We start from the raw sequence: 13,769 nt of genomic DNA on the forward strand, positions 1-13,769 counted from the left end.
GCAACACAGTTTTCACTGTTCAAAGGGCATGTGGGTGCTGGTGAGCTGCCTCTGGCAAACTTCACTAGGTCAGAGGCCACAGGAGAACGGCTTATGGGGATTGGTAGTGCTACTTTTAGCTTCACGCTTCCCTCAGGTGTTTCTATTCTGCACTTTCATAAGCTTTTTACAGAATTATTAAGGTTGGAAATGACCTCCAAGATCACTGAGTCCAACCTGTGACCAATCACCATCTTGTCAACTGGACCATGGCACTAAGTGCCACATCCAGTTGTTTTTGAACAACTCCAGGGATAGTGACTCCACCACTGTCCTGGACAGAATAAGAGCATAAGGATGCCAACCAGCAAGTACATTGCTTGATTATTATCTCATAATGAGATTTTATTGTGTTTTAACTTGTTTATGGGCCCTATTTCCTATGAACACTACTAATTAAAATTTTATCACTTTTACAAGGAAATCCTTTTGCTACATCTGGCCTAGAAATGAGGTAGAAACTCAACCCCTGGTTAAAAAAAAATCCCTAATTTTCCATGTATAAAATACAGCTGCCTTCACCAATAAAGGAGGCAGCTCTACACACATCCTCCACAGCCAGACCACACAACTGAGACATTTAAAAGTATATATATATATATATATATATATATATATATATATATATATATAGAGTATATCTTGAATATTCTATACATAACCTTTCACCCTTTGCCAAGAAACTACTCTATTATTCACTGAGGATAAAGAACAAACCAAAACTCACTACAAGATGCAGCTTCATTCATCCTTTTCAACTCCCCAAAGAAGAGAAATCCTGACATTTTGACCTTAAAACAGTCTTTGTGCTGTTTTTATTCTACTAACAAAAGCAGCTCATAATTAATCAGCAGAATGTTTTTTGCCTCCTTCATCTAGTAAAGACTAATAAATAGAACAACATCTCATTTGGCAGTGCAAAGCAATCTTCTCTGTTAATTAGACACAGGAGGAAATTAATTTTAATCATGTTAGTAACCACAGGTAAAACTAGAATATTTGCTAAATGGCCTACAGGAACATAAAGATTGTGCTGAATTCCCAGTTCTTCAAAGACTCAAATACACCTCTTAAATATGTTTGTATATGTTTGCCTCTCTCATGTTACAGATTTTCCATAGAGACATGCATTCTTCTAGATTCTCACATTCCAATAGAACAATGTAAGGATCAGACAGCAAAAACACACAGCTCACAACCACCTGATTTAGAAGAAGTACTGTAACAAGACTGTGTTGAGGACTGGGACAATCCTAAAGATTATGAATTACATAAATTAAGGAAAACTGGCAACTGCTGTAGATCAGATATGGGAAGTTGCTGGTGCCTCAGCCACCAGTTCAGCAGCCAGCTCCCCATCCTGTGCAGCAACCCTTCAAAACAACATATAAGCCCAAGGTTATCTTCAACCTCAGATTACCCAAGAAACTACTGAGATTAAAGAGTTACTACTGTGGGAAAGCAAACAAATGCAGAACTAGCAGCATAGCACTAAAATGCTGAGGAGCTTGGCCCTTTAATTTCTGACACCTACACAATAAAGCTGAAATATACAAAAATAAGTGAGTCTAGGTATATGTTCATGGTTGATTTTGGGCACTTGGAAGCATTATTACTTTCTATGGTTTGCTGTTCTGTGAGCTTTTAAAACACAGCTAAGGAAAAAACCTAGAATTATTTAAATTGTCAGAACAAGTTTATAAGTCAACAGGAAAACTTTCATCTTTGGGCACTTAAGAACACCACACAGGGGGAAAAAAGAAAAGGAGCAGGTAATAAAGTCCTAAAAAGAACTAAAATACTACCAGTTGGAGTAAGAATGATAATATTGGGAAGTGTGTAGAAAGCTACATAAAACCAAAAAAGCTCTGGAGGAGCATCTCAAAACCTGGCAGATAATATCTGACAGTATGTCACTTGAAGGAGATAACTTATATTTTTTTTGTTCTCCATCACGTGCTGTCTTTATTTTTTTTTTTTTCTCCTATCCTTGCTCCCTCATTGGAGAATGGCATTTTTAAATGCAAGAAGATGCAATTCCCTTAGCAGAAAAGGAGAGGCCACTTTAAAATGGAAGTGGGGAAAGAAGGGCACAAAGAAACACTCAACCCAATGCACCAATGTTCTCCATTATTCCAAAATAACAGTGGCTGCTCCTGTATAGGTTCTTTAAAGGAAAATTCAGAGACCACATTTTTTCTAGTAAGAAAACTTAAACTGGGTTTCATTCCATTGTAAAACAGTTAAGGAAAGGGTCGGTTCCACTACACATATATACTTACAGCTTGCTCATTTCTCATTCCCACATATTTTATTCCAACTGCCTGGGCTGCAATTGCAATTTCAGTGACTGGAATACCAACAATGCCAAACATGTATTCAATATTCTATAAAGAAAAAAGTTGAGAAAAGTCAGTGTTTTTTTCCCAAAAGACAGCTTTAATAAGCACATACCAAACACAGACATGCTAACTACACAGGCAATCTAAAACTAAAATGTAACATATATAGTCACAGAGAAGCTTACAGGTCACTGTGCAAACATCAGCTGATGTTTGTAGCTCAGCCCTCTGTGGCTATGAAAGCCCTGGATTTTGGGAGTCTAGAAGCAGTGGGACAAGGGTTCAGTGCCTCAGTCAAGGTGTGCTTAGCGCTTTCCACTGAGCAATTCTTACCTGGGACACCCCTGCTATGTCACTTTTCTGATTCTCAGTATGTCAGCTTCCTCTACTCTCAAAATGCCTCATGGCACCTTGTGCTTTCACAATTTCACAGAAAATTAACGGCAAAAAGCCCCCAAGAAATGGCTGGGAAAGCACCCTGCCCACGGAAACACAGAGATGGAGAAGACTACGCTTGTATGGATTACAACTGAACCACTTTTCCATGTTTCGCAGGCCAGACGCAAAGTCTTCTCCCAAGACCCGCGCCAGCATCTCGAGTTTAGTGACAACACAGAGTTTTCGTCGCCGTAAAGGAGGCGCAGGAGGCACATCCAGCTGTCACGGGGAGAGCCGCAGAGGAGGCCCGGCATCGCTTGGTGGTAACGGGGGATGGCAGAGCTCGGGAATGGGGCAGGCTCGGGAAAGGGGCAAGCTCTCCAGGAGAAGGGAATCAGTGTCGGCGTGGGGAACGCCGCTCGGGGGCCGGGCCGCTGCCGCGGCTGTGCGGCGGAACCTCCCTCTCTCCCAGAGAGCGGCGGGGCGAGCCCTTTCGTCCGCCCCCGGGACAGCGGCGGCGCCGCTCGCGGTGAGTCCGGCCGCGCACGTTCACTCGCTGCAGGCTATCCCGGCCCGCAGGCTGCCGGTCCCTGCCCCGCGCTCTTACTTGCGCCCTGAGGGCCTGGGCGATGAGCTGCGCCCCGCTGACCGCCTCGCCCTCCATGTCGGCGCAGCTGTCCCGGCTCCGCCACCCGTTTGGAACGGGCCGGACCGGACCGAGACGCGGGGCGAAGGGCGCGCGCAGTGACTGACAGGCGGCTCGGCCAATCAGACAGCGGAGGGGGGCGGGCCCGAGGGACCCGCCCCTGACTCTGCTGGCGGGCGGCGCGGGGCGGAGACCGGGATAGCTTCCTATTGGCCAGCGCGAGCAGCCAATCAGAGGCCGCGGGGCGCAGGCCCTGTAGCGTGAGGCCTGCGGCGCGTGGGGTCGGGAGCGGGACCCGGGGGCGGCCGGGTGTTCTCGGGGCTGGCCGGGAGGGGGGAAGGGATCCCTGCAGGCTCGGCTTCGGTGGCCTCCGGTGAGCCGCAGGGCCGCGCGGTACCCGGGGCAGTCGCCCCGAGCGCTCCGGCCGTGTGGGGCTGGTCAGAGGTGGCGAACGTGGAGCGGAGCAAAGTCCGGGGGTTGTGTGAGGCGCCGGTGCCCGGCGCTGGCGCGCACCAGGGAAAGCGCCAGAGGATTGCGAGGCACAATCCCGAAATCCCGGCTGAGGGATGGCGCACGCCTCTCTGCCCGGCTCTGCTCTTCGCGGGACGTGTCGCTGAGGTGACACAGGTGACGGCATGTCCTCGCCTCACGGTCCGACTTGTCCCTGCCACCGCCCGGTTTGTCCATCCAAACCACTGTTGATAGCAGCGCTCCATTCGCCCTCACTCGCCAAACAACAAAAAAACATGGGTAACAAAACAGATGGCATAGATAGCAAAAACATAGATAACAAAACAGATGGCATAGATAGCAAAAACCTTCACAAAGTCTACATTATAAAATACTGTAATAAAATGCAGCAATAAAAGCAGTAGACAGGAGGTATTAGTGGAAAACCTCTTGAATTTCACTATATTTTATGTCTTTTTAAAATATCTTGTTTAATATATAGCAAAATGACAGCAACCTCACAATCCATGCTTATCATTCAACCTAAAAAACACTATTTTTTTCATAGCAAATTGAATATTTATCTAGTAATTATTACTGTTTATGTTACTATTACTACTGTTTATGTTGCTATTTATGTTACTATTCTATATGTTGGGCATGGCTTAGCATGCATTTGCTATTAATCACTCAGGAGGACCCGGACTAGTGCTGTGCTACCTCTATAATTTCAAGATTCTTCTGGCTGTAGAAGTGTGAAGAAGAAGGGTATGTGTTGCTTTTGTCTGTGTACACATCCAAGTGTGGTGAGAGGTGACAGACTTCTAAGCTTCCAAAGTTGAAAAGAGTGTGACTGGATGCTTTCCTTCACAACACACTGAGATCATATGGTTCTGAAAAGGTGAATAGGAAAATGGGCTGCAGTGTGACTGGGGAGGAAATTTGGCATCCAAACTTGGACACCAGTCTTTTTACCCTTTGCGGGGAACTACAGCTGGAATATTGTGATTCATGACAGTAATACTGCTGTGAAATATTTATATTTGGCTGACATGGTCCTGCTGAAGCTTGTCTGTCAGGCAAAAGACCACATAAATCACAGGAAAGGGACATAAAGAGAGATAAAATTGTAAAGCATTTTAGGAAATGAATATTTAAAGTCAGGTGAGATGACAGCTGTGTAGATTCTAAGCAAATTAACTTCTCTTCAAGGAAAAGATTTATGAGATGGTGTGACATCTTCCAATAGTAAAAACATCCAGAGTGTGGCAGAGACATATTTGGAATCTCAACAGCCTAAGGGCTGAGTAAACCCTATTGGTATCCTTATTTTGGCTGGAAAGTTTAATACACCCAAACCCAGCCTGGGGGCTTGTCGTGGCTCTGTGTGTAGAAGCAATCCATGAGAGAGCAGAGTCCTGTTGTTTAAGCTGTCAGACAGGGGAAAGGCTTTAGGGAGCACTCACACAAGTGCTCAGCCACCATCTGTAGGACTGGCAGTAATCACAACTCAGGGTTGGACTCAGAGGAATTATTTTAGTTATTTTAGTTACCCCAGGTTCAGCCAGATGAGGTTATGTAGTTGCTTGTTCAGGGCTAACCCTCTTGTGCATCTAAATGAATTAAAGATTCAGATTAGTACTTTTAGGACTGTTTCTGTCCACCAGGAAATGAAACGTGGTAGAAAAATAAGACCTCTCCAAGCATGTTTTTGAAATGCAACATTTTGTAGAGGCTCATTACCTGTTAATTTTTTTTATAAGTGTGTTTGGCTTTTAAAAAAGGCAGTTTTTCTAATGCATAGCAATTCCATCTCGTGATCTGAAACTCTCCAGCTTTTTCCATCACTAGTAATGATGAATTCTAATTACATCTTAGTTGACTTTAAGGAGCAGCTGACTAGAACCCATTCCTGGCCTAAATAGGCATTTTGGCTTTGAAGGGGTGACAAGAAATAGAAAAGAAAGTTTTGTCAGCGAAGTGCAGCACAGCTTGTTTATTTTCAGTATGTTCCTTAATTGTGAGAGGTTTCTCGCCCCTGAACTCCCTCCTCGTGCTACTGCTTTATATCTTCACATGTGCTTTGGTATTTCAGTTGCAAAGCTGAGCTGCACAGGACAAGGAGGCCCCTCCATTCTTGGCATGCACTGCCAAATCACCCCCCAAAAGTACCAAATGTTTTCCTCAACATGCAGAATAGCAGTGATAGCTTGTCATACATCACTTTTCAAAGCTGTTTACATAAATGCAGTGTCTTTAATCCATCTGATTACAGAGAGGCCAAGGTTTTGTTCTGTTTTCATCACACTTTAAATAAATTTTCCCTTGAAGGCATGCATGTATGGACACATTGGCTAATTAAAGCTCAAGGAAATACAAATATGTAGTTGAGCTTAGTAGCATTGAACAGCTAAGTTACTCCTTTACCCTTAGAAGTGTTACTATTACATGGTAAGACCTTTTGGTTGAGCAAAGAATTCTTCTGGCTACCACAGGCACCAAGGTTATATAATTTTGCTGTCCTACGTAATGCTTTTTCCATTTGCTCATTGTTAGGTACTAAACAGTTGGTGTTTAGGGAAAAAAAAGGCAGTATTGAGGATAGTTATTAGCTGCTTTCCATCCTGGAATTCAAGCAAAGAGATATTTTCAGTTAACTTGCCATAGACTTTCTTTTTTTTTAGATACAAAGCTACATTTATTAGGACATGAATAAAAATAAGACTGTAATTAGTTTAGAATTGATCTTTTTTTCCTGGTGAGCTTTAGAGAAGTCTCTTCATGCATGTGTCTGTCAGTCTTTATTTGCTTTGGAAAAATTCAGGGAGCTGTAAGTCACAAAGACTGAAGGGCACTAAAAGTGTTTTGGAACTTTTTTTTTTTTTGATATGAGTTCCCAGACAACAAATACAATTAAAAAATCAGTAACAGAACTTAGAGGTATCAATATATAGCACCAGTAATCTCTCCTGCACGCTCTTTCAACTTCACTGATATTAGAGATTTAATTGCTTAATGATACTAGTGACAAATACAGAATTCTCATGTTGTGAGAATAATTCTGCATAAAAAGGCATTTCTATAGTCTTTCTGAAGTGTTGCACAACCATTGACTGTGTCAGTCCTTGTTCTAAGTCCTTTCCTGACTTGGGAAGTCAAAAGGTTGCATGGGGAGTCCATATTGCAGAGTGCCCCAGCCTTCCAGACTCAATAATTCTTCATTTTTTTCTAAGAAAAGCTAACTAATGCAATTTTTCTTCATTTGGTATAGATTTTTTGATTTATTTTGTTACTATGAAAGCATTTTTAAACTTACTTACATTACTGCATTATGTGGGAGGAATGCAGATCTGAATTGCACTCAACATTTTTATAAGTGTTCAAAAAAGCTGCACTGTAGAAGAAATATTTGCCTATTTCATATGTGGAGTTAGAATACAGTGAATTCTGAATCCATTAGGAGAGGCATTTTCATGATAGATGCAGAAGTATTGTCTGGTGTAATTCTCTTGGCAATTTCAGTGTTGATATTTCTGCTTGACTGCTAAATACTAGTCTCCAAGTACTTATAGGAAATGCTACTTTTAAGTACATCTCCTGTCACTGAATGGGGGAGGAACTGCAAATTTGTGAGCTGCTTTAAACTTTTCTCAAAGATGTTTTGGTATACGGTGAAATGATCTATAAATGAATGTTAATTATAAAGGGAAGCCAAGCAAGGAGATCACTAGAACTACATATGAAGCTTAAATGCTTTTGAACAGGACACACTTGTTTAAAGCACCAGTGTAGATGGATTTAAGGTTTAGAAACAACATGCACGTGTCATCCAGGAACTTAAAAGCACCACACTGCTGAGAGCTTCAGTTACCATGCACACTTAATTGTAAATTTAAATTCCTGGCATGATACTTTTCTCAAGCTCCCCCACCCCACCTGTCTGGGTTTTTTTCTTCTAGATTTATGGCATTCACCATGGTGGCTCTGTGCTGGAGGCTGCTCATCTGCTTTCTCTTCTACCAAGAGGTCTCAGGAAGAGTGAGGAGGGAGGGGCACTACGTGGCAGCCGTGTATGAGCACGAGTCCATCCTGAGCCCGAACCCGGCGGCGCCGGTGGATCGACGCTCTGCGCTGGAGCTCATGGGCAGGAACCTCGACATCTATGAGCAGCAAGTGCTGGCTGCTGCCAGGCAGGTATGCCCAGCTCCAGGCAGCACTTGTGTGTGCCCTGGGTATATATAGAGGAAGTGCTATTTGAAGATAATCTTTCACATTTGTGTTCCCAGGCAACTGAAGCCATATTTATATCCATAACTATGGTCTGGGCTCTCAGACGATCTGACCTGCCAGCAGCTCTGAAAAAGAAGCAGGCCAATTAGCATCCCGCCTGACTTGGGCTATTCCAAGCTTGGAAAAACACGCCCATTGTTATTTAGTATAGGGAAATTAATTTTCTATTTTGGTCTGAATACCTAGCTCCTTTCTGTTTTCTTAAATGGAAGGGTTTCCTTGAAAGTTTGTCTTGCTGGCAGCTGTCTTGGGTTTGGTTTTATTCCAGTGCTCTCAATGGAAATTCCTGAATGTTTCTAAAAACTAAAGAAGTCAAATGCTTTGGAAATGAATGTTCTGCTTTTAACAGCTTTGTGGAACTAAAATTTTCCATTCCTTTCTCCCTCCCACCATGGAATGGTTCTCTGTCTAAATATATTTAGAGGAGAGAGACTAGTATTGCCAGCTGTACTTAGGCGCAGCCCTCTTTCCGCCCCTCCCAAGAAAACCCAGGCTGGTTCTAGTGACAGGAAGCAAGTGTTACTGGCCCTACACAGAGAAGAACTGACTTGCAATTTTCAGAGATCTGTTGTTCTGGGAGAGAATAATTTTTATATCATTTGAAAACGTTTTTTTTTTTTGAGAAGTTCAGATGATTGGGCAGAAGCATAATAGCAATTTTTATGCAGCCCTGCACCCAAGACACAAAATTATCCAAAAGCCACATTGATAACACGTTTGGGCTGACTTTTGAACACTAACAGGAAGTTGAGTGACTGGTGCTGTGTCTGATTTAAGAAGAATCCACCTAATTTTTAGGAACAATTCAGATCTCCCCGAATTGCAGGCAGAGCCTCTGGCATGGCTACATTTCTACCAGACTGTGCATGGCTTCCACAGTGAAGCTGTTTCTGAAATCAACACTCCCTGTCCAACCCTATATTATAATGGGATTTAGAGATGTCTCTTCATGCGTCTGTCAGTCTGTATTTCCTTTGGAAAAATTCAGGGAGCTGTAGATCACCCAATACCTAATTAATTAAGTGATGCTGCACCTTTGACAAAGTGTATCTTCAAGTAGCATAATTCTGATAAAAAAATTAAGACAAATTTTAACATCATCAGTCTTTAACCTGAATGATGACATTCTCTTAACTTGTGTGAAGGCAGGATACCTTTGGTAAGAAATTGGACATAATTGGGTTATCCTTAACTTTAACTCTTTTTACCCATGAGATCCCCCCCAAAATGTGCCTTTGTTTTACGTGCAGGGGGCGCAGATCATTGTTTTTCCTGAAGATGGAATCCATGGCTTCAACTTCACCAGAAGCTCCATTTACCCTTACTTGGATTTCGTTCCGCATTCACACTCTGGGAAGTGGAATCCCTGCAGAGAGCCCTATTTGTACAATGACACAGAGGTAAATGTAGGGGTGATGCCTGCAGGGGTGGGATAACTGAATGCTCCAAGTGGGAAGTAGTTCAAGTTGGTTTGCTTAGGGAAGTAATCAAGAAGTTTAACAACTCCTAGTACCAGATTCTGTTTTCATGGATGCTCAAGCTCTGCCGGTTTCATTCTTAGCAGTGGAGGGTTTAGATCCATACGTGCAAGGAGATCAGTTGTGTATGAGCCATCTGGATTTGTCATCTCCTCCTCCCCAACCTCTGAAATGGTAACTGCTCTCTTTTAAGATCCGTTCTTTGTGGTTTCAGTTTGAACAACATTGTTTTATATAAAACAAGACAGTAGTGTCTTCCCTTTTGGTGCTTTCTCGTTATTTGGCTTTAATGACTTAATGACACCACAGCATTCTGACTCAGCAATCATTGTCAAATGATTAGCACAAGTAACAGGACTTACCTGCTAGAAGGTAATAGAAGTCACAGCTTGGCAAGGACCAATCATAATTACATAAGATATGACCTGGATGTTACAAAAATAGTATTATCACTGACTGTTCTGGACCTGAACTGAAAATAACCATGCTCAGTAAATACAGGCCAATGATCATGGCCAAGCAAGCAAGAGGTTAGTTTGCCATTCAGATGCTGTTTGGAGATTGCAATGTCTGTCTTAGATACAGCACTCTGTGTTATGGAAGAAATATTCCATTAATACTGTGGTCTGCAACATTTTCTGTTTCTTTGCTGTAATATGCAAGGTCTATCCCTTTCCATCATTGCTTCTCTAAGTAGTAGGTAGTAATTGCTTTTTAAAAATGTATAGTAAAAGCATCCAGGTGCAGATGATCATTATTAGACATTTGCTGTTCTAAAAGCACACACAGATCAGTTGTGCTGCCTTGGCAAAGTTTTCAGTTGAAATACAGTGTTTTAAAGCCATTGGTGCTCCTAAAAGTCACAAGTTTCTGAAAATTAACACCCTTGGAATAGATTTATTTACTTACTTCCTTCTGAGGAAATAAAACTTAGACAATTTTTTTCAGAGTTGTTTTAAAATAAATATCTGAAATAACTTTTTGCCTACAAATCTACTGGTTCCAGTAGCTCTTGTCACAAAATCATCAGTGCTTTTCAGTTTTACAGATATGGTTAAATGTGTTCAATTTTGAATTTCCAAATTAATATTAAACAGGTCCTAGGTGCTTAAGTAAAACTTACTCCACCACATTCTGAAGCGCTCGCATTTCTCCATGCTGTTCTGCAGGTCGTTCAGCGCCTGAGCTGCATGGCTCTGAAGAACAAGATATTCCTCGTGGCCAACTTGGGGAGCAAGCAGCCGTGCGAGCGCTCGGAGCCTCGGTGCCCGTCGGACGGGCGGTTCCAGTTCAACACCAACGTGGCGTTCGGCGCGGACGGCGCGCTGCTGGCCACGTACCGCAAACACAACCTGTACTTCGAGTACGCCTTCGACACCCCTGCAGAGCCAGACTATGCGTTCTTTGACACCCCTTTTGCTGGCAAGTTTGGCATGTTCACTTGCTTTGATATACTCTTTTTTGAGCCTGCAGTGAGCCTCATCACACAATACAATTTGAAGCAAATTGTTTATCCAACTGCCTGGATGAACCAGCTCCCTCTTTTGTCTGCTGTAGAGTTCCAACAAGCTTTTTCGACAGCTTTCAATGTCAATATTTTAGCAGCCAACATCCACCACCCTACCTTAGGCATGACAGGGAGTGGCATATACACTCCAGTCAAATCGTTCATCTATCACAACATGGAAAGTTATGGTGGCAAGCTCATAGTAGCAGAAATTCCTGTGATTACTACAGATTATAAAACCAATTTAGAGAGTAATGAAAGATTTAGAGAGAACTTACATGACTCATGCAGGACTTCTACAAGCACCTCACTGGATGATGAAGTTTGCTTTAAGGAGCAAGAGACTCCTGGCAGAGTGTCTGAAAAAGAAAAAGGAAAGGAACAGTCACCTCCTTTCTTTTATGCAGAAATGATGTATGACAACTTCACTTTTGTCCCTTTATGGGGGGAAAAAGGAGAGCTCCAGGTTTGTGCCAATAGCCTTTGTTGTTACTTAAACTATCAGAGAGCTGTTCTAACTGATGAATTATATGCTTTGGGAGTTTTTGATGGGCTCCACACAGTGCATGGCACATACTATGTCCAGGCCTGTGCCTTGGTGAAGTGTGGTGGTCTCAGCTTTAGCACTTGTGGACAGGAGGTCACAGATGCCACTGCTCTGATAGATTTCCAGCTATGGGCAAATATGAGCACCCCTTACATCTTTCCTTTGCTGCTGACATCTGGCATTACCTTGGACTTTGCTGATCACATGGGCTGGAAAAACAACCACTATTTCCTCAGCAAAAATAGAACATCTGCTGGCCTCCTGACAGCTGCTCTCTATGGACGATGGTATGAAAAGGACTAGCACAGATACTTGACTGAGTCAGAAAACAACTGCCCGTATGTTCAGAGTCTGTATCTTAACAGAAGTTGTTAAATATCTATATTTGCTAGAGGTTCAGGTGTGTTTGTCCCATCACTGCTTGATTAGGTCCCACATTTGAAATAATGGCTGTACAGTCTGTACCTTGGTGGCTTACGTCCTACCAGGACTGAAAGAACTGCTTTGCCAAGGTAAAGGCTTGCTGTGATCTGGTGAGATGATTTATACCAGAAAATAACACTTCTCATTTCAATTGAATTTGTTCCCTTTTAATTTAATCCTTTGGTTTTTGGGGGTCCTGGCTGGGAGTATGGAAATTAATAGAATGGAAAACTATTGCAAGAAAAACAAAACAAAACAAAAAAAACCAAAACAGAAAGAAAAAACAAACAAAAGAAAGGGAAGGAAGACACAAATATTGTGCATAACATGGACAAGATCATGTCGGTATAGACACATGTAGCTTTTATGTGCTGAGGTTTTGATCTCTGGTTAGGGTGCCATGATTGTTTTTTTTCTTAAGAGTCAAAAACTTCCAGCTGAAATCATTACCATGGACACTTGGGTATCTGTAATCCTGTTACACATTTAACTAAATGTTACAGTTGTAAACATTTACAGAATAGCTAATCTGGGGAACAGGATATCAGTGACTGTGAAAACCTAGACTGCAGCAAGACACAATTCACAAGAAATTGTATTCAAAGAAAACATCAGCATTGAATATCAGTGGCCATGTTATGTACTGTTTGAGTATTTTAACTTCCCTCTTTAAAAGAACAGTCATTTAAGACTGTTTTGACTTTAAGGCATCTTACACGCTGTTCATGAATTTATTCAAGAGGAGTTATGAAAAGCACATAATAAGCGGTGGGACAGCAAGGATTTTGCATCAATGCTTCATGTGCCAGATGGCAGGTTTGTGCTGCTGAGTAAAACACACCATTTTATTTCCAGAGCAATAACTAGATTAAGTGCTGTAGCTGTTCTACTGCAGTGAAGAAGCTGGGAAGAGAATATTCAAAGGTTATTAATTTGGGGTTACATTCAGACAAGTTAATGTATTCTCAACCATTACAATTTTATGGGGTCTTATTGGCTGTTATGACTTCATCTGGGTGATGGCTGTTGAGTAATGGAATAAACACAACTGTTCCTTTGGTGAGTCCTTGTGTTCCAGCTGCTCTGTTACTCAGGCTGAGGAGCAGAGCACAGGAGACAGGAGAGCTGTGTCTCTCTTTGCTCTGGTGGTCTGAGTTGGTTCAAACTGAAACCACCACAGCTACATGGATCAGTCCTGAGAGGTGCTCAATCAACTCCTGCTTCAAATGAATTCACTTTCTGGTTTCAGAAAGCAAACCAACTAAAAACCTGCTGAATTTCTACCTTGGGGTTTCTTAGATATTTAGGCAGAATTAGTGTATAATTATGGAAGATCTTGGCCTCTATCAAACCTTCCTTCTCCAGTCTGTATCCCTGTGAGTCAGGCCCCTGTTGAACACCACTCTGATACAGCAGCACACCAGGTTTGTGTATCCTGCAGCATACACTGGACAGAAATATGGAGAGGGGAATGTCTGTATCTCATTAGGCATAAACTTGCTGCTATAAAAGTAGGCCTTTCCAACACATGGTTACTAAAGATCATTAATTCTTTGGCACCCATACCATGTTCTTGCTGAATGCTGCACGATTCCAGGATGTACAGGGTAGAACAGAAAAGCATTTGCTGTGCTTGTTGGTGCTGCTGCTTCTAGTACCACATGACCAA

General features: G+C 42.4%; 2 protein-coding genes across 10 annotated transcripts in view; one reads left to right on the forward strand and one right to left on the reverse strand.

The window, feature by feature from the left end:
• The window catches only part of HACL1 (2-hydroxyacyl-CoA lyase 1), a 20,494-nt gene extending 16,971 nt beyond the window's left edge, over positions 1-3,523 (reverse strand). The window contains exons 1-2 of the mRNA XM_059845668.1: positions 3,367-3,523; positions 2,322-2,426 (exon numbers count right to left, since the gene is read on the reverse strand). Of these exons, the coding sequence (XP_059701651.1) occupies positions 2,322-2,426; positions 3,367-3,423 (162 nt within the window). The 5' untranslated portion in view covers positions 3,424-3,523. The remainder of the gene's footprint in view (positions 1-2,321; positions 2,427-3,366) is intronic.
• Positions 2,600-13,163, forward strand: BTD (biotinidase). 9 transcript variants are annotated; one of them, XM_059845702.1, is made up of 6 exons: positions 2,600-2,680; positions 2,937-3,082; positions 4,550-4,623; positions 7,815-8,049; positions 9,396-9,545; positions 10,793-13,163. In XM_059845702.1, exons 4-6 carry the CDS (start codon positions 7,819-7,821, stop codon positions 11,978-11,980), a joined length of 1,569 nt encoding a protein of 522 aa, XP_059701685.1. In that variant the 5' UTR covers positions 2,600-2,680; positions 2,937-3,082; positions 4,550-4,623; positions 7,815-7,818; the 3' UTR covers positions 11,981-13,163. The 9 variants fall into 9 exon arrangements, with proteins under 9 accessions (XP_059701685.1, XP_059701702.1, XP_059701671.1 ...); XM_059845719.1 differs by lacking the exon at positions 4,550-4,623; XM_059845710.1 differs by lacking the exons at positions 2,600-2,680; positions 2,937-3,082 and adding an exon at positions 3,252-3,288.
• Positions 13,164-13,769: the final 606 nt, after the last annotated feature.

Source organism: Haemorhous mexicanus, chromosome 1 (genome assembly GCF_027477595.1).
Source record: "Haemorhous mexicanus isolate bHaeMex1 chromosome 1, bHaeMex1.pri, whole genome shotgun sequence".
Lineage (NCBI taxonomy): Eukaryota > Metazoa > Chordata > Aves > Passeriformes > Fringillidae > Haemorhous > Haemorhous mexicanus.